Source organism: Balearica regulorum, chromosome 3, assembly GCF_011004875.1.
Source record: "Balearica regulorum gibbericeps isolate bBalReg1 chromosome 3, bBalReg1.pri, whole genome shotgun sequence".
NCBI lineage: Eukaryota > Metazoa > Chordata > Aves > Gruiformes > Gruidae > Balearica > Balearica regulorum.
The window spans coordinates 39,297,463-39,324,281 of record NC_046186.1 but is presented as its reverse complement, the minus strand read 5'-3'; the positions used below and the strand labels follow the sequence as shown (position 1 = coordinate 39,324,281).

The 26,819-nt window shown below is 44.6% G+C and overlaps 1 protein-coding gene and 1 long non-coding RNA gene across 3 annotated transcripts; one reads left to right on the top strand and one right to left on the bottom strand.

Moving 5' to 3' along the window:
- Nucleotides 1–280: 280 nt before the first annotated feature.
- Nucleotides 281–2,916, bottom strand: LOC142600956 (uncharacterized). 2 transcript variants are annotated; one of them, XR_012834460.1, is made up of 4 exons: nucleotides 2,238–2,916; nucleotides 1,720–1,854; nucleotides 990–1,100; nucleotides 281–842 (listed from the first exon to the last, which is right to left on the bottom strand). It is a non-coding gene; the product is annotated as an uncharacterized LOC142600956 (long non-coding RNA). The 2 variants fall into 2 exon arrangements; XR_012834459.1 differs by having other exon boundaries at nucleotides 990–1,854.
- A 1,232-nt stretch (nucleotides 2,917–4,148) lies between these two features.
- Nucleotides 4,149–26,068, top strand: TBX18 (T-box transcription factor 18). The gene is made up of 8 exons (XM_075747623.1): nucleotides 4,149–4,856; nucleotides 5,743–5,926; nucleotides 7,475–7,576; nucleotides 10,516–10,687; nucleotides 17,198–17,365; nucleotides 18,551–18,615; nucleotides 22,324–22,418; nucleotides 24,996–26,068. Exons 1-8 carry the CDS (start codon nucleotides 4,154–4,156, stop codon nucleotides 25,718–25,720), a joined length of 2,214 nt encoding a protein of 737 aa, XP_075603738.1. The 5' UTR covers nucleotides 4,149–4,153; the 3' UTR covers nucleotides 25,721–26,068.
- The last annotated feature ends 751 nt before the right edge of the window (nucleotides 26,069–26,819 follow it).

The window sequence follows — 26,819 nt, the reverse complement described above, 5'->3', positions numbered from 1 at the left end:
CGGGTTGGGCTTGGCTTCGGGGAGAACGGCGACAGCCGCGGCGAGGCTCCCCGCGGTCCGGGTTAACTCTGGGTCACCGCAGGCGACAAACGGCTCTGGGAGCGGTGAGGGCACGGGGGTTGCCCTCGTCTCCCCAGCCCGGTTCCCATTTCCCGGCTCCTGAGCTGGGAGCACCGAGCCGGATACCGTGCATCCGCCCTGGTCCTACAGGCTGGGGCAGGGGCGGCGCAGCCGCCCCCTTGTTTTGGGAGCCGCCAGTCGAGTTCGAGCCCGGGGAGTCTCAGGTGTCGGGGAAGCTGGCCCCGCTCCCTCCCCCCCCCAGCCCGGCCGCGGAGCTAAGCCCGTCGGGCAGGCGCACGGGGCGGTGTGTCCGGGACAGGCCCCGGGACGAGTACCGGGGGCTGAGCCCAGGGTCGCCGGGGCTCCGTGGGCCTGGGCCCGGCGAGGCGCGGGGTGAGCCGGGGCCGCCCGCGCCCCTCGCTGTGAGCCGCGCTCGTTACGCGGCCGAGGAAGGCGACGCACACAAACAGGGGCAGGGTCCGGGCCGCTCTCATCGGAAACCGAAGGAGGGTCCCGCCGCCGCTCCGGACGGCCGTTCCTGCCGGCTCCCTGATGCCACCTCCTCCGCCGGGCTGCAGCCCGCTTGGAAGCGGCGAGAGCAGCCTGCCCGGAGGGTCCGCAGCAGAGCGGGACGGGCAGGCTGTAATACCCCGCCGTGGCCAGAGGGACTGAGGGGGGTTTTCCCGCGTCTTTTAAAGTCAAGCCAGTTTTAAGCTTCTCTCAAGCCTGTTTTGGAGGTGATCTGTATCTCGGGGACAGTCGCTCCAGGCTTGCCGTGCACCCTGTAACAGGAAAGTTGGAAGTGCTAATTCGCCCCCAACACCCTCAGTCGTCCCGTTCAGCCGCAACCGCGGAGAGCACGGAAGAGAGACGGGGGCGAAGGTGCACTGGGGATGCACAGAAATAGAGTTTACATGCGATTTTCTCACCGGCGTCTATAATTCTTCTCCAATTGATAATGTTTGTCTGACTAGCCCCCGTCAGCTACCCGCTGTCAATTTTACACGCCACGTCTCCTTAGGGTGAAGCGATTAGGCTCACTGGGGGAAAAAAAGCGGATAATGATATAAATATGCTTTCCTTAGTGACCGATCCCGTGGTCCCCTGCCGGGAAGTTACAGAAAATCGTGTCTTTGAAGAGAAAAGGACGCTGTGGATATTTTACTCTCTGATGGCACCCGGTTTTAACGCTCGAAAAGAAAAATCACACTGTGAATGGCAAAACATGATCATAACCATTCCCTAAATGTCACTCGAGATTTTCGAAGGGAGCGCGGGAAAATATCTTTCTGCTGGAAAACAGTTTAAACTTTTTTTTTCCCCTTTTTTTTTTTTTTTCTTCCCCCCAGGATTCTCCTACATCAAATAAGTAGCGCCTCACCCAAGTGCCTAAAAACCCGGACTGCATTTTAAAGTCCGGAAATAAAAGTAACCCCAGAAAGGTGTTTTGAATATATGTATTATTCCATTAGAGATTCTTCTCTCTTTCATCATCCCATAAAAAAATTAATCGGACAGACATATGGATCACAGGTTGTTCGATAAATTTAAATCCACCCAGTTATTTTAAAAAGGCAAGAAATAAAACCAACATGCCACATATCAATCTACAGAAATCTGGCAAGGAAAAGAAAAAAATCAACAACAACAAGCACCCACCCTCCTGGAAAAAAAATTAATCCGGGCGATTTGTCCATCCGCCGTAGAATGGGCAGACTCTGTGCACCCCGCGGTGCGGCGCGGAGCGGAGCGAGGGGTCAGGGTCTCCTCCGCGGGAGAGCGCGGCGGTTGGCCCTAGGGGGAGGGAAAGGAACAAAAATTGGGCAGGACCAGTAACCCCGTGCCCACACGCTTCTCCGGGACTCCGCGGGCGGCACCCCCGCCGCGCCGGCTCCGTCCCCCGCCTGTGAGCCGAAGCCGCGTTCCGCCGGCGCTGCGCCGCGGAGAGGCCGACGGAGGCGGGGGGCAGGTCGCCCCCCGGCAGGTTCCGGCGGCCGCTCGGTGCCGACCCCGCTCTCCCCGCCCGCGCCGCGCTCCGCCAGAAGCGCAGCCTCGGCCTAAAGCCCCCCCCCCCCCCGCGTCCCCCCCCGCCGCTCGCACGCCGGGCTCCGCCACCGCGGAGCGCAACCTCCTCCTTCCTCCGCGCACCCCCGAGCCGCTGCGTCGGGGGTCGGTACCTGCTCCCGCGGGCCCCGCCGGGGCCGTCGCACCGGTGGCGGTGGCGGTGGCGCGGGTGGCCCGGCGGCCGCGGGCGGCGGGAGCGCGGAGAGGAGCCGCGGAAGGTGCCGTCGGAGATGGGCGGGCGGGGAGGCTGTGGAGCGCCCTCGGACAGATAACATCCATTTCCTTCCTTCCTCTCCCTATCGATCTCATCCCCACCGCGATGGCGTTTAAACTCTTGCAAGATCCTCTAGCTTAGCACGTTTCGACCACTCTCGCACATCTGATTTCCTTCAGATTCAATCACGGCTGGAATAGGCAGAGCAGACAGACTTTAGACCACGGAACAGTTAATATGTCCCAGATTTAACGTAAAGATAAACTAACTCCACAGCACTGTTCACCGGTGACAGGCATTAGGCATTTTCTGCTCTCTTATCGATTCAGAGCGACAGCCACTGCAGGGGAATTTTTTTCGTAGTGATGAACTTTTCTCAGACAAATTGCCATCTCTTCCAATGTGGGCAGTTAGCGCTCCTGCGGCGGTTTTTTTTTTTTTGGTGTGGGTTTTTTTTTTTTTTCTTTAATCAATTATCTCTCTGTCACATACCTATAGTTTCACGTCTGGAAAGCACTTCTACAATTTTAACGCTGATAACCTTATTCGAAAGCATAATTTATCTCTAGGGTTTATCTGACTCTCTGACGAAGCAGCTATTGAAATTAGGGATAAATTTGCATTTTAGGGATAGGTAAAATGCGATAGTGGAAACGGTCACATCTCCTAAATGGTAGCTATTTCCTTCTTAGATTACGATCAGAAATCTCAGCTGTGCCACTCGATGGCCCGAACAGGACCTCCGAGGCTGTAACACAGACGAACCACACCACGAATTTCTCTCTCTGTTGCCCGAAACAGCGAAGTGAAGCTGAAATCCTATTCCCCGAAACCATGAAACTTGCCCCATGATTTTTTACAGAAGGAAGATTTCTATTCTGTTTCCTTCAACGAAGCATGTCGCCCCATTTAGTTCTGCGGGGGAAAAAAAAAAAAAAAAAAAAAAGGAAAAAAATCTCCCAATAAGAGAAAATAAAGGAAACACACCAAAAATCTCAATAGTTTTTTCATTTCCCTGGGCATGCAAAGAAAAGAATATCTGGCTCCAAATCTTTAATAGTTTTACTCACTGGAAAGCTACGAAAGGATTTTCCCCGTAACTATTCTATGCACCTGAATATGATTATTATTAAAGTTGCTGAGGCTGGATGCATCGATGTTCATACAAGGTTCGGTTTAATTCTCTTTTTATTGCAGCCTCAGCGCCTAATGGGTTGGATTTAAAGGGGGCTACAGATGCTGCGCTGAAACCCCTGTGCAGCCAGTGTTTGAATAACAACGCGATGAACCTCCGAGTGCAACAGCTGAATAATACTAATAATTACTAATCCCGATGAGCAAGAAATGGCAGAAGGTCATTTTTAATTTTTTTTTTTTTTTAAGTCCGAACTGTTTCCCCGAGCGAAACGCGGCGCCCCGGGAGGGCCCCCCCTTCCCTCTGCGTTCCGGAGGGAGCTGGGGCTCCCGACCAGCCCTGTCCCCGCGGGGGGGTAGATGCGAAGGGAGGGGGAAGAGGGGGTTCTCATTAACGTTTATTGCGGGGTCCGTCTGCCGCTGGCCGGGGGGGGGGGGGGGGGGGGGCGCGGGGCTGCTTCGGCCTGGGCGCGGGGCGCGGCGGAGCCGGGGGCGGGCGCGGGTGCGGGACGGCGGGGCGGCCCCTTCCCCCTCGCCCGGCCGCCGCGGCGGGGGCCCCCTGGTAGGGCGGCGGGGCCGGGGCGGCGGGGCCAGGGCGGCGCTGATTGGGCTGCGGGCGGCCGGGTCGTCTCAGCCCCCGCCCCGCGGCTCCGCCCTGCCCCCGCCGCCGCAGTGACACTAATGAGCGAGTTCTTCCCACCGGTCTCCTGCCTGGAAGTGCTGACAGATCAAGGCAACAAATTTCAATTACAAGCCCTAATTTGTGTCCGCAGAGCGTTTGTTACCCATGTCAGTCCTGCCTGGCCCATCAGACGGGGCAGAACGTGGAGGAGGAGGAGGAGGAGGAGGAGGAGGAGGGGGAGAGAAGGAGCGCATCTGCAAAAAGGAATAGATTTTTTTTCCTCTTTAAAAAAAAAAAAACAACCCCCCCCCAAAAAAAAAAAAAAAAACTTGGCTGATAACTCGGATTTAAAAAGAAAGGCGAGGAAAAGCCCCAGCCCCTTGCCTGCGCGGTCGGGAGGACGGGAGGGCGGCCGGCGCGGCGGGCCGGGCGCGGGTGCCGGTGCCGGCGGCCGCGGCGCGCCTGGATGCGCGGGCTGTAGGGGGGCGGGCATGGCCGACAAGCGGCGGTCCTCGCCCGGCACCACCATGAGCCTCAAGGCTCACGCCTTCTCCGTGGAGGCGCTCATCGGGGCCGAGAAGCAGCAGCAGCAGCAGCAGCCGCCGCCGCGGCAACCCAAGCGGCGGAAGCTGGGCGGCGAGGACGAGGCGGCGGAGGACGAAGGGGGCAGCGGCTGCTGCGCCAAGAGTTCCCCCGCCGCCGCTGCCACCGGCAGGACCTGCGGCGACATGGAGCTGGGCTGCGCCGCCCGCGCCCCCGCCGGTGAGTGCCGCCCCGCGACCCGCCGCCGCCCGCGCCCGCCTCTTGTCGTGACTGCCGGGCGGGAGGCCCGCTCCTCCGGCTTGGCTTCGGTTCCCCCCTTCCCCAACCGCAGCCGGCGCTCTGTTTCCCCGTTATTCCTCCTGTCTTTCCAGACTCCATGGGCACCCTTCCCTCCGGCCGCCGGCGCTGCCGGTTAAAACCCGCGGCGCTCCGCGGGACAGCCGACCGGGCCCCGGCCAGCGGCACGGCACGGTGCGGGGCGGCTGTCGGCGCGGCAGCGCAACAGCTGGGGGCTTGTTTCCGAGGGGGGAAGCGTTTATATAATACATACGTATATGTGTACCGCTAGAAGTATATATGCAACTGTTGCGTGTATATATATGTATACACAGCACATATATATATGAGTTTCTAATTTATTGTATATGGACGCGAGTGCATTTTCACGCTGCGGGGGCAGAAGGCTGCGGCCGGCGGCGGTCACGCTAAACGCGCCCAAACGAAATGTGCCGCCGGCCACGCACCACGGACCCGCTGCCGCCCGCTTCGTCCCGCGGCCGGGGCCGCCGCTCGCCCGGGCCGGCGCAGAGCGGATCTGGGAGCAGCTCGCCCCTGGGCTCCGCGTCGGGGAACTGAGCCCGATGCCTCGGCGCCCCTCTCGCCCCCCGGAGGTTCCAGCGCGGCCGACCGGCAATCGGGTCGCCCCCCCCGTCCCGGCGCGCAAGGCCGCGGCCCAGGCCCCGGGCCCGGGGCAGCCCGTCACCCCCGCCGGGCTGGCGCGGTGGTGGGTCGGCGGGGCCCGGCTGGGGCTGAGGGAGGCCCCCGGTCGGGAGGTCCGCGCTCCCCCGGCCCCTCTCGCTTCCTCCGCTCTCCGATCTCTCCGCAGGCGGCTGTGAGGAGGGCTTCCTGGCGGCCTCCCCGCCCGCCTCCCCCGGCGGCTCCCCCAAGGGTTCGAGGCCCGGCTCGCCGCTGCCCACGCCGCAGGCGCCGCGGGTGGACCTGCAGGGCGCCGAGCTCTGGAAGCGCTTCCACGAAATCGGCACCGAGATGATCATCACCAAGGCGGGAAGGTAACGGGCACCCACGGGGTCCCGCCCGGGCTCTGTCCCAGGCTCGGCGGGCCGGGGGGCGGCGGGGACCGCCCGGGGCGGGCGGACACATCAAAGCGGGCAAAAACCGGGGGCCACCCCCCACCCCCCCCAGATTTACGAGGCAGGTAGATGGCGATAATTTTAGATGGGCACGGGAGCATGTGGCGTTTCGGGTTTCCTGTTCATTAGGGCGAGGTCTGGGAGCGCCGTGTCCTTCTGAGGGGAAACTTTTCCCCTTTGCAGTGGATACACATGGTAAAAACCTGGGTAGTATAAAAGTATCTGAACTTATTAGAAATTACAAAAACATATTTTATTGAATCCATATGCTACCTTCTACGTTTTCAGAGAGGCTTTATTAATGATTGAAACGCAGTCTTAAACAGCACAAAGCAACATTTGTCTTAAGAGAGTCCAGTCGGGGAATTTCTGTTTTATCTTACAGGTGCACTGAAATAACAGCACAAACTAGTTAACTGCAGTCAGGTTTACGCTCCTGCTTATTCACTAATAACGGAGATAGGATTTTTCTTTCTAGTAACGACTTTCAATTGATTTCTATATATATTTAAGAACAGCAGCAAATACTGAATATACTCGAATGACTTTCAGGTTTCTAAAATACAGAAAAGCACTTTTCATTAGCTTGTAGTCAGCTCATCACTAGGACGTTTCTTTTTGTGTTTTTTTTTTTCTTCAGCAATTAATTTTCTTGATAAAAGGCATGCCAAACGTGAGCTAAGAAATGTATTTTCACGTTAAAACCACCGCATCAGTTAATTACTGGGGTTTTTTCCGCAGAAGGATCTAAATCGCAACCTTTTTTTTTTTTTTTTTTTTAAGAAATTACCTCGTAGATTCGTTTCTGCTTTCAATAAAGAAGTTTTACTATACCTTTCAAAGACAGAGTGGCTCTTGCACTTCACCTTTAGTAAGTTGCAGACAGGAAGTCCCGTCTCAATAAAGACCATATTGTTGGGTTACAGCGTGGCACGTTGGCTTTTATAACTGCATCCTTGCAGTGTTATAATTGTAGCACCGTGGATTTAGCTTTCTAATTTGCTGCTACGGAACTGATACACCATTTGCTGCTGTCAGTTGAAACTTCAATGTCAATTTGCATTTCTCTAAGCATTGGTCTTCCTGGGTGGAGATGGTGTTTGCACATCTCCAGAAATACATTTCTAGCTAATATCTCAAACGGCTTTAAATGCGTGTACTGCTAGAGTAAAGTCTCAAAACCAAATGATTTACTGTCTAACAATAAAGTTGAAATGATGTGGTAATAGCTGTACTCCCAAAGCGTATCCCAAAACATACGAAGCATTGTTCGAGTAAATGCACTTTAGAAATCTGTTTTGACATATCGAATGGGCCATTTCATGGCTATGTAACTATAATCGTCCAAAAGGACTCTGTAGGCTAAAAGGAAGAACGAGAAATATCCCACGAACCGGTTACTTTTCCTAAACAACCATTCCCGAGTCTGTTTCATATTAAAAATGACCTCTCTCTTTCCATGTTCAGGCGGATGTTTCCCGCAATGAGAGTGAAGATCTCAGGTTTAGACCCACATCAGCAGTATTATATTGCTATGGATATTGTGCCAGTGGATAACAAAAGATACAGGTATGGTGACTTTAAGGCAAAAAACATATGATGCAAGCCATAGGGAGTTTGGCTATTGGAAGAAAACATTAACACTACATAAATTAGCAGAAGGTCGTGTTTAACTCTCCTTCAGATTCCTGTTTTTATCCTAGTGCATTTAAAAAAAAATAAAATTGTGCCAAGCATGCAAACCCAACTAAAATTTCTGTTGGAGCTCTTTATACATTTGCCTTATGTTGTGTGTGTACTGTGGGCAGATGCTCAGGTCTTGGCTTTCAGAGTGCAGTTTAGTGCAGTCAGGACATGTTACCATATTTTATTCCTCATCATGTCGGTGGGACTTATTTCCTATTAACAAATGAATATCAAAATGCACATTTTCTAGTGCTAAATGGCATTAACATTAATTCGTTACATTAATGGTATTGATGCCTGATTTAATGGCATATAAGCTTTCTTGGTCACACCTCAAATTGATTATATCATTTAATTTAAAAGCTGTTTATCACTCAGTTATTTGGCTGCTTAGATTCATAATGGGTAATGCTTCTAATTACTGGTTTTTAAATAATTGAGGATATTATTGTCTGAAGAATAATGTGAGGAACAAAAGTAGTTGTTCCTTGAACATTTAAGGGTAGGAATTATGTGCTGAAATTCTGACTATGGTGAGGGCAGTGGTGTTTCAAGGGAGTTAGCTGGACTCTGCTGAAACCACTGGTCCTGTAGAAATGTTTGCAGGATTGGGCCCGCAGCAGTTATTATTGTGAGTTGTAGATGTTTTGTGGCTCTTGCTTTACAGATGCAATCCCGTGCTCCGTAGTAGCCAGGAGGAGCCTGGCCAAGTAGTTCAGTGGAGGCAGGATCAGGTCCTTACCAATTGCTGGTTTGATTGTTTCAACCCTATACTTAGTATAATGTAGGGAAAACCACTGCAGATTTAATTGTAGAGCTAGGAGTATTTCAGACTAAGACTAAAAGGTTGGTTCTTCAGGAATGCTGCCTCATTTTCTGAGCAAACACTGCCCTGTGTTTTTTGCGTGTCCTTACCTCATTGACTGCAATGTTGTCCTTTTCTCGTGCGGAGTATAAGACATTTCTTAGGCCCATTTTAGACTTTGTGTTTTTCAAAAAGGTGCAGATACCAGTGCTGAGGATGTCCAGTACATAGAGTTACAGGAGGCTTTTCTGACTGTACTATGGAGAAAAAATGCTTTTTTCTTTGGACCAGTGCAGTGCAGCTCAAATGAAAGCCCTTTTCTTGCTTTGTGTTGCATGTGTGCATTTACTTAGCAATCTAAGCATATCATTCCTAGAAGGTCTGAGCAATTCCTTAATTCATAGAAAGGCGAGGTAATTATTCCAAATTGAATAAAAATGTTAATATTAAAAATTAAAACCAGGTATATTGAATATGAGCTGTTTAAACCTCCTTTCATTTAAAATAAATACAGTTATACTGAGCTGCACTGTCTGCCCAGTGTGATACATGGTGCCCTGATAACTGAAGTAACTTTACAAAAGATGTATGAAGGGCAGTATTTTCTTAGCTGACAAACTTAAATTTCTGTAATTATGTGTCAGTATACCACACCTTTAGCCTATTCCCTAAATATTAATGTTTTACATGTGTTACTTGATTCCACTTTTCATTCTTTGCTGTGCAATGTATGATTTTTTTTTTATTACTGACTGTTATTTTAACTTCAGCTGTTCATGTGGCTTTACAAACTGTCTTGCAGATCTTTAGATTTGAAAGATACAACAGCAGTTACATATGCAGCCTAGTCTTTAGCTGTCCCAGCAGATAGCAAAACTAAGTGGAAATAAGAAAATTACATCTAGTTCCAGATTTCTAGCAAAATTGGACCTTGTTGTAAATATTTGGAAGCTGAAGCTGTTGCTCAAAATATTTTGTGTGTATTTATGACTTTATTTACCTTTGTAGGGAAAGCATGTATTTAGTATAAACCAACAAATATAAATGAAAAACGTTACAACAGTTGACTCTGTGATATGGGGTTGAGAATTTGTCTCCAAAAGCGAATTTTACACCATTCTAGATTTTAGTTTTACAGCTTGATATGAATTGTATGGAGCGATGCATATATTGGATCATTTTGTTTTCATTTCTGATTGTGTTGTTTGTCTTTTTCTAATAAGGAACTGAATTGTACAAACAAATGATTTGATAAAGTCTTTCTTGTTTTTGTTAAAAAATGTAGCTGAATTACTGGAATTTTATTGTACTTAAAAAAAATACCTTGAAGTTTTTAATTAGGGCTTGTTAAATTGCCCAGTGAAGTGTCTGCCTTCAAAAACGTTTTCTACCAAAACAGACACTATTTTTATTAGAAAATTACTTTGTCAGCATTGGCCTATCAAATGAAATATGGGCTGTGTTTTTTCATTTTTGAGCTTTTCTGCAATACTGTCCAAGAAAATTAATATAGTCTTGCAGAAATAGCAATAACATAGTTTGACATAGTTTCATTATTTTTCCCAATCATAATGTTCTCTCCCTTCAATAGCTTTATTTATAGACTCTTATATTAGACTCAACATGTTAAATCTTCCAAATATGGAATTACTACATGATTTGATATATGATGGACTAGATTCTCCCCTGTTTGCTGATGCCTATTCAGAGCAGAGCTGTAGCAATTAAAGAACTGACACCAGCTTAAAGCTTAGTGTGGAACCTAGTGTTAAGACTGTTACTGATTTTAAGACGACTAAGGTCAGATCAGAGCGTGGTTTTTAACCTTACTTTTGCAGATACCAGAACTATGTTTTGAAACAAAAAAAAAAAACCCCAACTTTCATTTATTGTCCTTTTATGTTTTGTTGATTAGTGGGTTCTTGCTGCACGTATGGGCCCTAATTTATTAACACTGAATGCGTCTGATACGTTATTTTGGGTTTTGTGGTTATAGGTATTTGTTTTCTTTTTATAGGTATGTTTATCATAGCTCCAAGTGGATGGTGGCCGGTAATGCTGACTCCCCGGTACCGCCTCGTGTTTATATTCACCCTGATTCACCTGCCTCCGGGGAGACATGGATGAGACAAGTGATCAGTTTTGACAAACTGAAGCTTACCAATAATGAGCTGGACGATCAAGGGCATGTGAGTACTTGCTCTTCTGCAGTATTATATGTAGGCATATTGCTCAGCACTGAAAGACTGACATAGAGCTTCAGGGTGCCAGAAATAGGCTTGACTTTTCAAAGCTGTTTTGGAACTTTACCTTCCAGATCTAAAATCTGCTTACTTTCTGCTCCCATAATTAACTGCTTATTAGAGCCTGCTGTTTTACTCCCCCCCCCCCAAAAAACAGAACTCCTGCAAAGTAAGACTTTACAAGGCTAAATTGCCTAATACGAAGGGGCAGAATTGCTCTCATGTTTTCCCACCGAGTGTGTTACTTGCAACTTCTGCTCCGATCAAAAAGGACGCTTAAATTCACAAGTGGCTAGAAGAAACATTAATAGTGTGTAATAACTTCACGTGAATAAAAATACACTTAGCTATTTTCTTAAGCTAAACATTTGTGTGAAATCCCATGAGGTGTTAATAATTGCAGTCAAAAACGAACAACATGGGAGCTGGGTTCGCTCCGATAATGATTTATTACATACCTTATGAAGCAAGACCCTTTCACAGCTGAGGCTCATTACTTCTGAAAAAACTGGCGAAGACGTATGCAGTATGAGTGTTCTGTTTGCAAGTTCTAAATTGTTTAGTTATGACATTATCTAATGTGACAAAATGTGTTATGTTAATATTTCCTTTTCTCTTCAAAACTGTTGAAACATGACAGATGTAAGCCAGTATCTTTCCAGCAATCCTTGAAATAGTTTTACTTGACACCTTAGGAAATAATTAAAAAATGAGAATTGTTTTTAGTCAGGGTGAAGTCTTTAATTTTGCAAAATCCTGTAATAAATGGCAAATGTTGGCTTCCTTTCAGAAGGAGCATCGAGTTCCAAGTGGTAGAATTTTAAGTTGTTGGAGGCAAGTTTTGAGACAGGATGTGGATTCCATTGTCCTTAGCGTAGCCCAATTTATTAACCAGGATACTTTCTCCTTCATGGAAGGGAGTGAAAGAAAATGTGCTGGCCACAGAGTACAAAGATACTGCCTGCATCTTTCACTATAGTTGTACCTCTTTGACGTTAGGCCAGGTGTATTGTCAATACATAGCCCAAGTTTAAGTGTGAGATTTATTCCCCCGTTTGTGTTTGCAAAGGAGATTAAAGTGCAACTCTGGACAAATTGTGCAGGAGACACAACTTTTATGTTACAGAGGCTGGAATACAGGAGACTGGCTGGACTGAGCTAGCGAATGTGATAGCAATGATAAAAAGCTTCTCTTCCGTATAATACTGTTCATAATTTTATTGTGCTCTTCCTTAAAAAGAACATGGGGGTATTCACATCTCTTAAGTTAGCAGTGCTTTTCTTTAGGCTTGTTAAGAAAGACCTTTTACATTGATTCGTTCCAGAATTGCAGTTACGGGGTGTCATTTGACAGTGTGTGTTTGAGTTAAGGTTAGCACATGTGGTTCCCTTAGCTTCCCCCGCCCCAGCATTCGCGTATTTGCGACTCGTCTCCAGTGGGAGTTGCTTTCTCTGAGTCCTGAGTCTATTGTAAGAGCTTTAAAAAGTGAGGCAGACGTGAATGGGTAAAATGTCGCTTTTCCAACGGAGAGCAGGCCGGCGGGTTTTTGTACTTACTCGTTTCAGAGGGGCGATAGGTGGGTACCGTGGTCCACCCGTGCACTTGCAGTTGCAAACTGCCCTGTGATAAATCTTGACTATGTAGAGAATTGTATTACTGTATTTTTCCATCCCAGATCTTAGCTTTGTTTTTATTCTGAACTGAAACCTGTGTAGTGTACACAGCACGCCGTTATTCATATTGTGGGGGGATATAAATTTTCTGGTCTTTAGTTAAGTGTTTCGATTTGGAAACTAGTGAAGCAAAGCCCTGGTACACTGATTTGAGACACATTGAACTGATTGAGAGCTACGGCAGCGCCCCTCCTCCCCAAAATGGAAATTTAAGTATTAAAATAAAAGGACAAAAGAAGGATGACTGTAAAATAATTTCATATTTCTCAAATCTGGGAAATTGCAAACATGTCATTCATAATTACCAGAAAAGGCAAAAGCAGAAAGCAGAAAAGTGTCTCTTCCAATGGGTACATTTTTTCTTTTAAAGCTATGGTAGTGTGGAATGCTGTATTGAAAAAGCTATGTAGCCTCTGAATGCCTCCAGCAATAATGGAAAACGAATAATCATATTTTGTGATGAATATAAAAACCAATTGTTTCTCATAAGCAGGAAGGAACCATTTTTCTCAGGAGGGTACCAGGGGAGGGATGGGGGATTAGAAAAGCTAGGGGTCAAGGCTGTACTGTCCCTCAAATACTTGTTTTTATATCAAGTGTTCTGACTCTCCCACCCTTGTATGGGAGATGGGGTATATATTAGATTATTAGAAAGTTGGTTTTTTTCTCCCCCCTCCTGCTTAGACAGAATAGCTCAGAGAAACCTCAGTAGGGTCTCTACACTCTGCCATCATTCCTCCAGTAGTTCAAGTAGCATTGGGCTTTAGCTGTTGTTCTTTGGGTGTGCTTTCCATGCTGTCTGCTTCTGGGGCTTTAATCCTTGTCAGAATTGTTCCTTTATTCTAACTGTGCTCCTCAGAGATGTCAGCTTTTGCTGAGTTTTTATGTTAAAATCCCAGGGCTAGGTTTTGATCTTGCCAGCGTTGAGGTAGGGAGCTCACATGAGATCAACCCAGAGTCCTTTTAACCTATTCCAGAGTTTTAACCCTCAGAATCAGTGGGAGAAGTGACCCATGTCCATGGGAATGGGGACAGTATTTGCAGATACTAAGATAGTATTCCTGTGCCGTATTTATACTGTGGTTGTAGTTCATGGCAGCCAGCTCCCCTCGCATTGTGTTGGCTTGGGATTAGCTTCTTGTGAAAGGAGATCAGCCATCTCTAAGACATCTTGCTTTGCTGCTCGAATGCTTTCCAGGCTCCTTGCTGCCTGCTGCTATTTTCATCAGTATTTTGAGTGGGAGTTTGTGACGACGTAATTTTATAGCGCTGTTCTGCGGAGAGATTTTGAAGTACATCTGCACGTAGGACATACTCTGATACGTGGGTTCCACTTGCAGGCTGAGGACATCGAGCAAAATTTGTAAGGATATGTTTTCCTTGTGTGTTTTTTATCTCAAAAGGGAGTCACGTGGTGAATTCCCTACCTTGGAAAGATTGTGCGCTTATAGAGGCATTAAGACACATACTGTGGCATTTGTGTCTTTCACGGGAGTTGTGATGGTAAGGAAAAGTAAACCTGTGTTTTGCAGTTGACAGTGAGAAGTGCGTGGTCTGGGCACTCTTTGTTAATGCCTCTCATGCCTCTCTCATCTGTGGAGTAAGTGCTGCATTGTAAAAGCAAATTCTCCCTCTGGCTGCTTGGAGCTGGCTGATTTTTTTATTTTGATGCAGTTTTTAATCTGAATTTCAGTAGAGGGGAAAAGTCAATATTTTTAATGCTATTTTCCATGCTTTTCAACTGAGTATTTTTTGATACAGAGAAACATCTTTTAACTTTTAGTGAAAATGAGGCTGTTAGCGTGTTAATTGTTCCTTGGTGGTTGGGTTTTTTTTTTTTCCCTGTTTGAAAGTGGGGTGAGGCTGGAAGCAGAGGCGACTGTTACTCTGCCCAGACTTGGCTCCAAGTACCAAGCTCTGCTTACAGTCAATGGGTAGTTATATGTTCTTTTCACAATGAAAAGCTGGGAAACATCAGCATTTGCACTTGCAGTTTTTGTCTTTGTGAAGAGTGAGTCCATGTTACTTCACCCCACACACTTCCCTGACTGCAGGAAGCCTGAATGAATGGGCTTTGCAGGTCAGAAGAAAGGAGGATTTTTTTGGCAACAACATGGTGGGGACCATGCCGGTGGCGGGGAGGTGACTGTAGTCTGTGCACCACTGAGCCGTCGGAGGATCAGCATCTCCCCAGTGAAAGAGTATCAGGCTCTCGCCTGTTCTGGCTGTGATGGTTGTGCCACGGCAGTGCCCGAGCTCATGGTCAGCTGTGAGGCCTTATCACGGCAGCATCTCTCAAAAGCCCTATTGCGAAGGCAATCCCAGCTTTGTGTGTCTGCAGGCGCTTTGGCTGCCTTTGCTCTGCCAGGCTGTTGCCGTACTCTGCTGCCTACCTGCAGGCTCCCTGCTGCGGCGTCTTCCGTCTGATAATGATGTCTTGACAGCTGCTGTGGTCAAAGTGTGATTTTTACCTTTGGCAGGAGAGGTTTATTCCCCCCCAAAGTGTTTTGGTCTTGCCCTGAGAGGGATTTGTAGAGAGAGGCAGCGTCTTCAACTCTGAATTGAAAATAATGCCAGTTCATGTTTGGCTTTTGGTGGGACTTGTTGGGGTTTTTTATTGTTGGCTTTTAAAGGTACAAAGGGGAAAGTTGCTGCTTCTGCAGCAACTAACAGATAACAGATAATCTAATGGATAAACTGTTAGATCCCATTTGTGCTGTTAAATGTGCAAACACTGTGAAATGAAAAGCTGTTATCTCCTTTTCCTTCGCTTTTTCTTCACAATAGCTTTAGATGATGCTTAGAATAATAGAGCTAAACAGTTTTTGGAGTGGGTGTTGCATGTCCCTCTCCTTTTATGTCCAGTTTGCTCTTTAGTTCACCAGGGCTCTGCAGTTATGTATTACTTAGAATTCAGAGTCCTGATCATTAACAAAGATTCCAATGTACAAGGCACGGTACAAAATCAAGAAAAAAAACCTCATGCTATGGATTTGCTAATCATCTAACAGTGTGTTAGCGCAGGAAGTGTGTAGCGCAGTGTAGCACAGAGCCAAGCCAGGTTGCTCTTAAGAGATGACCGGGATCAGTTTAGCTGTAATAGCAACTGAGATAAGGAGTGGGAGGTAGGTGTTCATCTCCACACTGCTCTGACTTCACTTGTTCCGATACATGAGCAGAGCTGTTCGTAGCTGCCTGGCTATCACTGTGTATGGTCAAGTCTGCCGTGTAGGCAAAGCGGTAGTTTGCACTGCAGAGCTGATGAGGTGAAGTAATCGGGGTGAGAGCAGAACATGGCACGCTTTGTGGCACCCAGGCAGATAGCAAGGCATGGAATAGTGATGGGTTTGAACAGTGGGACAGAGCTTTCCTTGATCCTTTTTTTTTCTGTTGCACCAGTACCTCCCCTGGTATCACTGGGTGTTCACAGGAAAACAGGGTCAGGAATGTGCTGTCTTCTCTACATTTTCATTTTGTAGATCTTTGCCAGCAGAGAACGGAAAGGAGTGTTGTAAAAGGGAATACACATTTGCATGATAAAAATCTTGCTTTGTGCAAGACTTCAGAAACTGGGAAAAGGCTTCATATGAGAGCATACATAGGGCGCTCCCTGAGCAAATTAATTGGAGCCTGTGATGTCATTGTCAAAACCTTACTTTCAGGCTAATAAACCCCCTGATTATCTAGAAACTTGGCTTATCCAAAATGGGGTCATGTCATCTGGCCAGGACCAAGTGTATTAAACTAGCCAAACTCTAGTTTATCCGAATGAATGTAATGTCCTCTATGTAATCTGGACGAATGAACTTCCACGGTGTCTGGCATAGGGGCTCCGTCGAGTGCCTCAGCACATGCACATTCTGAGGCTACTCAAGGAGTAGGAAATTAAAAAACTTCTCCTGAAAGTTGATTAGGGGTTCCACAGGCCAATAGCCGTAGAACTATTTATTTATCGAGTTACTAATTTCTTAGGCCTTCCAACAATAATAGTTGAGCTTCCAATTATTTTTTTCTTGAAATCTTCTATTTTAGTAGTGGTTAGCTAAAGTGGAGTAAAATAGATGGAAAATTCTGTATTTTAAATCTCTAAAATTTGGGAGCCATACCAAGAGGTATTTTTGTATTTAATTTTGTGCACTATGAGTTCATATACTTCTTGTTTATGCTTTTTTCTTAATTGAGCTTTTATATGCTGGGAGGGGTTTGTATATTGGTGTTATTTGTATGTACTATAAATGTAGGGTTATTAACACTTTAGAGTTTTGGATTTTGGTATTATTTTCTCTAAGTTTCTCCTCCTTCAGAGTGTGAGAGTCTCAGCTTGCGTTCAAAACAAGATATGTGTCCAGCCTTTGGGGTATCAGGAAAACAATTGTTCCAAGCATATCCTGAAGGTTCCAAAACCAAAGGATAAATGCTGCTGCTGTTTATCCTGATAGATCAAACCCAGGCTCCAGTGGAAAAAAGTGACAAAACTTTCCTAATTCCAGTGGGATCAGGACTCCTGATTTTTTTTTTTTTTTTAGCCAGTCTCAATTGAGCTAGTCTCTGAATTTGGAGCTCCTGAGTCGTAATTTTTAAATGCTTAGGGTTGGCAATAACATAAATGCATGGGGATTAGACTACTGTAATAAGAACCTTCAGAGGTTAAAGAAAACATTTGATTTCCAGTAAGTGGCATGGTAAACACATACCATAATCTGTTCCAAAAAGCTGTTAGTCCTGAAACAGCAGGGTGTCCTTTCTAATAAATGTTATCTTTTTCTTTTCATGACTGCATAGATTATCCTTCACTCTATGCATAAATACCAGCCTCGTGTCCACGTCATCCGAAAAGACTGTGGAGATGATCTGTCCCCTGTCAAGCCTATCCCTTCAGGAGAAGGGGTGAAAGCCTTCTCCTTTCCAGAGACAGTTTTCACTACTGTCACAGCGTACCAAAATCAACAGGTAACCTGAGCTTTCTGCTTAGTACTTTACAGGCTTTTCAGAGTACACCAGGCGAGTAAGAGATAGGAGAAAAGCAGATACTTTTATTATACCGCTTATTAAAAAGCATCATCTAAACCCTTTTAGTATTGCAAGTAGCTCTCACTAGGAGTATTGCAGCAGTGCCTGGAGGCTATAGCTGAGCCATCAGGCCATGTGGGCTAGATGCTGCATGTAAAAAGTCATTCTTATTATGGAGATCACACACTCTTAACTAGCATAGTTAATGGTGTCTTAATTATAAATACAGCATTGAAGCACAAGGCAAAGAGCAGTCTAATTTTTAAAGGTGGTTTTGTACCATTAAGTGTAGATACATGTCTGGGTAGAATTTTCAAAGTGCTTTTGTTCCTGACTCCAGTGATGTCAAAACTCCCAGGACCTTAACAGAGAAGCTGAGGTCTGAAGAAAGTTGCAGTTGTTTTTGTTAACTGCATTCAGCGTATATTATTAACTGCAATTTATCTGGGTCCACAAAGATTCAAAGTCAAAAGTAAACTGCAGGTTGCGTGACTCCAGTGTTTGGCTCTTATTACCACTTGTTTAACTATGGTGTCACTATGTATGTTAATACTTAGTGTTGTGACATTTTATTAATTCCAAGTAAGTTATTGCAGCTATATTTTGGGAAATTATGTATGCCTTGCTATCTTTACAAAGAAAAGAGCAGGAGAGCCATGTAAGTACTGAAATATAATTATCTGGTGCCTATCCCATTTATTTAAATAAATTACAAGTATTTGGGGAAAGGGGGTTGCTGGTTTTTTATGGAGGATAATAGCCTAGAGATAATCTCACTTTTCACATTTCCTTCTTGACCTGTACAGAAATAAAATTTAATTTAAATTTTATTGCAGTTAGGCAGTATACTCTCTTAGGTGAAGAATGACATTTGCCAGAAGATTTTTCTCAAGAATTCCAACCTGCCATTTGGTAGTATTAAATACCTACTAGCTTCCCTTGGGAAAGCAAAAATAATGATCAGCAGGCTGGTGCTTATTTTGCTGTGTTTCAGGACGACCATCTTAAACCATACAAATGTGAAGATGTTTCTACTCCACTGTTGGCTTAATTCTGTCGGGATAATAATTTTGTGTGTTACTTAGCTGAATTTGCAGGTAATAATTTCTTTAATCATCTTCACAGATAACTCGTCTCAAGATTGATCGGAATCCATTCGCCAAAGGGTTTAGAGATTCGGGACGTAACAGGTAGGTGTTGGGGAAGGAGGTGGGTTTGTAACTGATGACAGAATTCATTTGTGAAGGCTGGTAGAGGGGAATACCTGTATTTACAGACAAATTAGTCTGAGGACTCAGACTGCCTGATGCAGCACTTAGGTTTCCCAGTAATGTTCTCTGTGGTGGGCTCCCGTTCCTACTCCTCTAACCATCTAGGTCAATAATGGGTTGGCACATGGCTTGACTCAAGTACTCAGGTTTCCTTTCGGTGGAAGCGGTGGCATACCATGACAGCTGCAAATGGAGTTAATACATACTCAGGTCTGTGATTTCAGGTTGCTCCTGAAATCTCCTCGTTCTCCTGGCTGGAGACACAAATGGCAGATACCAGTGTCAAACTATAAGCCCAGACTTTCTTGCATGTAAGCGGCATTTAGTATGCATGAATGGCTCGTTGCTTTCTCTTAAAGAGGGAGAAACTAAGTCACCTCTTGCAGTAACTTTATGTTTAGTACACTTGCCTAGGAGGTGGGACACCTGTATTCAAATGTCTCTTTAGCCTGAGGAGCGTTAAATCCACTTCCTAGGTGAATGCCTTTCCTACTAGGCTATAGATGACCTTGAAATGAGCCTGGTTTTCCACCTCCTCTGTTGTGGTTGGACTGATTAATTGCTTGTTCTGTCGATCCATGAATCTTTCAAAATAGCAATGGGGAATCTGAGTAGTGCGAATTGGAGACTTGGGTCTAGTCTCTGCTGCCAGTACTGACGAGGTATTTTATCCAAAGACTGTTTAATGCAAAATACTTAAGCCTGTTACGAATTGTATGTTAAACCATTTCAGCTAAAAAAAGCAGCATTTAATTGTGGTGCATATTATACATCAGTTCCAGTGACCACATTGCGTTTGGTGTCTACAGCTGCTATATTTATGACCTAGCCTTGCAGAGAAGGGAGCAGCCTGTGCTGGTAGGAATGCTGGGAGAGTAGCTTTTGGTAGCTGCTTCACTGAGCTTCTCTTTTAGCAGAGGCTGTAGCGTTGAAGCCTGGTTTCTGCTTCCACCTCAGTTACACAAATGCTGAGACTGGACAGCAAACGAGTTGTTTTTAAAGGATGTACAGTTATAGAAGGAGTGGGGTAGTTGTAAAGATTTACAGGAATTCACTGTAAGTATCTTTTCAGTTTGCGCTCTCCATTTGCTGGTCGCTAAGTTTTTTTTGTCTTTTAGCAACAAACAATTGGCTATGCTCTGTCCTGGGGCCTGGAAGAGATGCTCCAGGCACCAGCATAAATTGAGTTTTGTCCTCTTTTGCAGCCTTCTAGTTTGATATTAAATGAACAGTAACTTCCAGATAAATGCAGTGACTGAAGAAGCAAAACTGGTTGTGTGTACTTGGGAAAGAAAAAATTTGCCATACGTGCCCTATTTGACAGCTCTCCATGGGCAGTGTCTCTGCTGTGCATGCTTTTTGCAGAGCTATAAAATAAGTACTAAGGAACCTCTTAAGAAGTGTGAAACCCTGACTCCTCTGAAATACTTCAGTTTAAGTGAAGTTAGAATTTCTTCCATAATGTTCTATGAAATGAGAGAAGATGCCCTTGAAAACAGAGAGGAAAGGATCATTCAGAAACCGTTCTTGAACTGGATTTGATGTGGTGGGACAGCCCTGGTATTACTGCGGACGATGTAGGTGCAGTAACAGTACTGCATCTGCAACCATGCAAATCCAGTTGTAAGACTGAGGCTATCCAGAGAGGTTTTTTTTTTGTTTGTTTGGCTGCTAGGCGTGAGTTTGGCTTGGGCGTTAGAAAAAAGCAGGATATTTTAATTAAAAGACACAGTTTATGTAAATATAATTGCAAGTTATAGTTTATGGGAATGGATTAGGAGGCCAGTCTTGTGGGAAGGCCCAGCCTCTGTAAAATGTTTTGGAACTGGCTTTAGATGAGGTTTGAATGCTTTTACTGTAGCAAACACACTTGTTACAGAAGTGACTCTGCAAACTCTTGTCCATTGCAAATTGATGTTGGTTTACTGAAGTCAGTACTGCTGTTTTCTTTGATAGGCTCTGTGGTACTGAATAAGGATTTAGTTTGGGAATGCAGCTCAGATTTTTAATTGTCGAGGAAAAATTCTTTTTCAATTTAAATTACTGGTTTACTCAGTTGATTATTAATTTACTCTGTTGCTAAGTATTGAAATTAAATGTTAAAATTTGATTATCTTCATTGTTCTAGCTGGTGTATCACCGAGGCATTTTAACCTACAATGAAAGTGTAAAAAAAATACTGTGGTAGCATTAACTTTTCAATATTGCTTTAATTATTGCAGCTATCTTACTCTGCACTGCTGCATGCAATAATTCTGTTTAATTAAAAATATTCCCTTTCAGGTCATTCCTGTTCAGTCCCACAGGCTATTTTACAGAAATCAGTAGCTTCACCTTTTAAAAGCATTCCCTGTGCATTTGCAAAGTGCAACAGAATTTATGTGCTGAGAATAGTTTCATTCTTCAGTTAGGCCTTAAGTTTGACCCTATAAAAACTTTTACTCAGGAAAGGACCAGAATTTCTCCCTTTAAATACTTCAGGAAAAACATAACTGTTTTGTTAAATAAACTTGGCCATTTGATAGCGTAAATTAGGGTGGTGATAAAATGTGGAAATTGTTCGAAGGCATCTTGTATAAATTATCGCCTTGGCTACGCTCCTCCAGGAGGTGGCTTTTATCTCCACTTTAACTAGAAATGAAAATTCACCATTACTGCACAAAATTAAGGCTATCTTTTTAGACCAGGTTCAGCTAATAAATACTTTATAACTGTTTCCTGACATACATATGTGATACTGCTGGAAATGCAGTAGGGAAGAAGCAGTATCAGAAGAACATGTGGATAGCTTCAAATTGGGCTATTTGCATAATCTGAGTTTACAGAGTGCTGCTGCTCAAAGGCAAGCACTTGTATTTGGTGTGTGCCTGATGCTGACACTTAACAGGCCTTTGGGCCCCAGCAGCCAAAAATAACAGCAAAAGTATACCTCTGAGGTGCATTATTCATAAAATTCTGTCAGAAAACAAATGAGCCTTTACCTTCAGGAAATACGGATTCTTCTAAATGCTGTCTGCCATGATTGTCTACCCACTTATTTCTATTTTGTCATGACGCTATTGAAAAAAAATGACAGAAGATTTTTAGTTTCTAAAGGTATTTTGCTCAGCACGTAATAACCAAGACACAACCTTGCTTTATACGTTTTAGTAGCAAAAGAGCTGTCCACACATGCCTTGCTCATGTTGTAAGCGTCGTTTTCCAACTCATTGGTAATGACTGGGAATCCTGTTTTAATAGAAGTTGTCACCTTTGTTCTAGGCAGAAATCAGAGATCATCCCTCTGCAGTTAGAGCAGTTGCTCTTAAGGAAGTATCATACTAGGAAAACATTTAACATCATTTTAGCCAAACCTCTCCCCTCAAACAACCCTCCCAAAAAGGCCAAAGCTATTGAAATAGAGCCAGACTTGTGGAATTGGGAAACTTTGCGTGCTGCCAGCCCAGTGGCTGCAGATCACAGTGATCTTGTGGATAAGGATGTAAGGGTCGTTTCTAAAAAGCAAAATTAACTTCAAAATAATCCTGAAATGTTACTAATTTTTATGTTTCTGATGTAAAGTGTCCAGAGACATGTGACAAAATACAGTTTTCTTTCATGACACCATGATGTTTTTGTTCTAAATAGAATGGGACTGGAAGCTCTGGTAGAGTCTTATGCCTTCTGGAGACCTTCACTGAGGACGCTTACATTTGAAGATATACCTGGGATACCCAAACAAGGTCAGGGTCATCTTTGTGTTCTTTCAAAACAAAAATGCATTAAGATAAAGCGTTGCCCATCGTGCTTTACAGGAGTCTAGGTAAGTGTGTCACTTGCAGAGAAAAAGCAAGCAACCAACCAACCCCAGCGCAGGCTATCACCTCTTATCAGATTTATTCTAAGTTAGAAAACTAATGCTAACTTAACCACTGTGGCAGTAAAAATGTTAGGTTGTAAAGATAAATCAGATCACACATGGAGGAGAATGCCAGTTATTTAAGTATGGAATAACCTGTTCCTTAACGTTATGCTCTGGCTAGATACACGAGGTAGACATCATTTATAGATGAGTTCCGTTGTACACATCCAAACTCCAGTGTAGGAATTACTTGTGTGTTTAAGAGAAAAAAAAAAGGAATGAGAGAAGAGATGTCCTCTTAAGTAATTAAAGTAGCAGGCTTAATTTGGTTTCTTCCTTGGAAAGCCTTCTTGATTCTTAAAGACCTAAAAATTGTTCAATAAAAGTCCTAACAAACTTTATCTGCATCCTAGAGTGTGAAAAAATGGACCTCCTCTCCATTTTGCTTTTTCCTGCTCCCCAGTCCTTAACCTCTTAGATTCCACTTTCCCCATCGTACAGGTAGTGCTGTGAGGGAGAGATACATTTAAATGGTCTGTTGGGACAGAGAGGGAGTCTGTACTCTTTTATGTGTTCCTTTATTTCCAAAGTACCCCAATGCACATAGAAAACCTCTCAGCCTTTTCCCAGCTAAATTAGGCATATTGCTTCTGGTTCTTCCCATTTCCTGCTACCAAATTTACAAACATCCTACCTGCTTTCTTGGTAATGTATTGCAAAGTCATTAAGCATCTTCAGAGAAAAAATCCAGAAAATATGGAAATACACAGAAATCACTTTTGTCAACTTCTCCTTAGCCCACTCCTTTGAGAAATCTTGAGCATCAGTGCTTGATGTAGGCAATTAAAAAGTTTTTTGTGCCTAGTCATAGATACGTTGGATGAGGGTTGGCAGAGTTTTGGATGGAGCATGGGAGTGAGGGACAGTCCTCATACAAAAAGCCTGTAATGAGAAGTCAGCATCAAACCTGAAATACCTCGTCAGACTGTGTAAGACTGAAAGGCAACTCGGTATGAAGTTAATCCATCGAGGAGACAGGCCAGCTTTATTGCCTCGACTGTATGTAGCAGCACTGTTTGAGAGCAGGGGAACTGCAGCCATGAACTTCCAGCTTCCTTTTCTGCTGTTGCCTGAGGCTAAGGACCTTGCTGAAGTTAGAACTGATGTTCAGAGGATGGAAACTGAGATCCCTGAAAAATCTTTAGTCGTGTACAACTTGGACAGGAGGTGATTCAGAGACTTGCTGAAAGACCCCATTAGACATTGGTCCTGTTTGTTAATGCTGGAAGTGCCCATCTTCAGGTAGCGGAGAGGTTGACGTAGATTGAAAGGAAAGTAAGTATGCCTTACATCAGGATTTCTGGAATGTGGTGGTGTCTTATCATGCTTTGAGCTTGTGGAGCAAGCAGCAGCAGGCAGAGTTCACTAATGTAGTTTTCCTTTTACTAGCTTACCTATCACAAAAAACTGTTAACTTACTGACAGCGTGTATCTCTGTGCAGCATCAAGCTGTTTGTTAATGTGATTCACAAACAGGAGAGTCTTGTTAAGTGCCTTCCACCTGGGAGACTGAAAGGGCCAAATTAGTTTTTCTATGCTCATTTTTCGGGGAGATACAATCTCTAAGAAACAGAAGCATTTCTTGCAGCTGGGAAACTTTCAGTTCTGAGAAAAGGCTTTACCTGTAGCAAGCAGTGAGTTTTCAGGAGCATTCAGCAATAGTATTTGTCATGTAAAAAGTTCTGATATCAGTAAATGAACAGTTTGCAAACAGTTTGCTGCAAACCTAAACCTCCACCTACCCGTTCAAGAAATGAAGCAGCCATGCACAGTACTCAGCCTAGACTTTACCTGGACTTGTTCCGAAGTTTTGTTCTCAGGTTTTTTTTGGTTTGAAGTTGGAAGTTTTTTGTTCTGAAGTTTTGTTCTGAAATTTTGGTCTGAAGTTGTGAACTTTCCCAAAGCAGTTGAACTGTGGGAGCATCTATCATTTGAGCTAAGGAGCCGATTCCTTAGCTGGTGCTCTGACAGTGAAAGTCAGGCACAGAGTGCTTGAAACACACTCTGGGGTGTAGCAAGAGCATAGACAACACAAAATTCGTCATTTTGAAGAAAGCTTCCTGTGATATGGTACTCACTTGGCTACATCTTAGCTGCAATGCAATTTCCTTCCAGTGTCAAATAAAGAGTAGTTAACCTTTTGGGCAGGAGCTCTTAAGTACTGAGTGATGGTTGCAAAAGCATAACTTAAGTTCTTTTTCTTGGTCAGGTTGTTTCTTTAAAAATATGCCTGTGACATACCTTATCTCTGCCCCGCATGCATATGTACAATATTTTTTGAATGAATTTGCATCGTGTTTCATGTCAAGGTTTATTATAAAAGACAAAGGTCTTGATCTGTCACCTAGGAAGCAAACCTTTCCCAACGTGCCTCTTACACTGTAATATTCTCTTCCAGGAAATGCGGGTTCCTCTACTTTACTCCAGGGATCTGGCAGTGGAGTGCCATCTACCCACCCTCACCTTTTACCGGGTTCCCCTTGCTCATCTCCAGCCTTCCACCTCAGTCCCAACACTAGCCAGCTCTGTAGCCTTGCTCCAGCTGACTACACAGCTTGTGCCCGCTCAGGCTTGACCCTGAACAGATACAGCACTTCTTTGGCTGAAACCTACAACAGGCTCACAAACCAAACCAGTGAGACATTTGCACCCCCAAGGACTCCCTCCTATGTTGGTGTGTCGAGTAGCACAACTGTGAATATGTCTATGAGTGGCAATGATGGGGATGCATTCAGCTGCCCGCAGACTGGCTTATCTATGCAAATTTCAGGGATGTCTCCACAGCTCCAGTACATCATGCCATCCCCATCCAGCAATGCCTTTACCACTAATCAAACCCACCAAGGCTCCTACAACACGTTTAGACTGCACAGCCCCTGTGCGCTCTATGGATATAACTTTTCCACATCCCCTAAACTGGCTGCCAGTCCTGAGAAAATCGTTTCTTCCCAAGGAAGTTTCTTGGGGTCCTCGCCAAGTGGAACCATGACGGATCGGCAGATGTTGCCCCCCGTGGAAGGAGTGCACTTACTTAGCAGTGGGGGGCAGCAGAATTTCTTTGACTCTAGGACCCTAGGAAGCTTAACACTCTCGTCTTCTCAAGTGTCTGCACATATGGTTTGATGAAGCCTTTAAGTAAAAGTACAGTATGTTTGGTGTCTACAATGTATTTCTTTTGGAATATGGAAGGACACTCGATGTAGCTTGTAAAGTGTGTGTATATATAATATGAGGAAGTTTCACTGAGTTTTTGACTTGCTTGTGGCCAGATTATTCTCCTATTTTGAGTTACATAGAGTTTGTTGTGGCGCAGATTGCTTTAGTTTTCTGGTATAATACACTTAGTTGTATAACACATTGGGACATATGCAACAAATTAAGTAAGACTTCCTCCCCTTTCCCCCTCCTCTGTTCTAACCCCTTTAAAGAATGAAATGACACTTAGAGTATTAAAAAACACAAACAAGCCCACTTACATTTCCTATAGTACTAGTGAGTTTCTTTAAAACATTCATACAATGATAAGCTGATGCGCCAAAGGCATTTTACAAGTTTCTTCACTGTTATAAGGGATATGAAGGGTATGTGGACTTTTAAGTGTTAAGCATCAAGCATCCAGCCTAAAATAGAAGTTTAGCTAATGGATTATTTACAAAGTAAATGGAAAGATTAGTTTGCCTTCTCATGATACGCTGTTTTTAGCTTATCATCAGCACAGCATTCTCACTAGGATTTTTTTTTTCAGCATTAGTCTAGATTTATGATTAGGTATTTGAAGACAAATAATGCATATTCAAATTGTGGTAATAGAAGCAATTTTAAACTAACAGCAGGAGAAATGGCATTCCTTGGCACAGAATGAACTTTGAGGTGCTTCATTTTTGTCAAAGGAAGGGCTTGATGCATTTTTTCCTCCATAAATATTGCCTATAAGACATTTACTGGACAATAGGATATTCTAATCTATCTTTCTTTTTGTATTTTTACTTTTTTAAAGCAAAATGCAGGTTTGATTTAGGGGAAAAAAAAAAACAAGCAGGATAAGAAATTCCATTATTGGTTTTACCCTTGTGTTTGTGTTGTGTTTTAGGTTTGGGTTTGTTTGTTTGTTGTTTTTTTTTTTTTTCTTAATAAGGGCAAAAAGTCCTCCATCCTCAGTATCTCATAAGTACATGGCCTGTACCAATTAGGCAGGTGACCCGGTTTGTCCACGAGTGTTGCT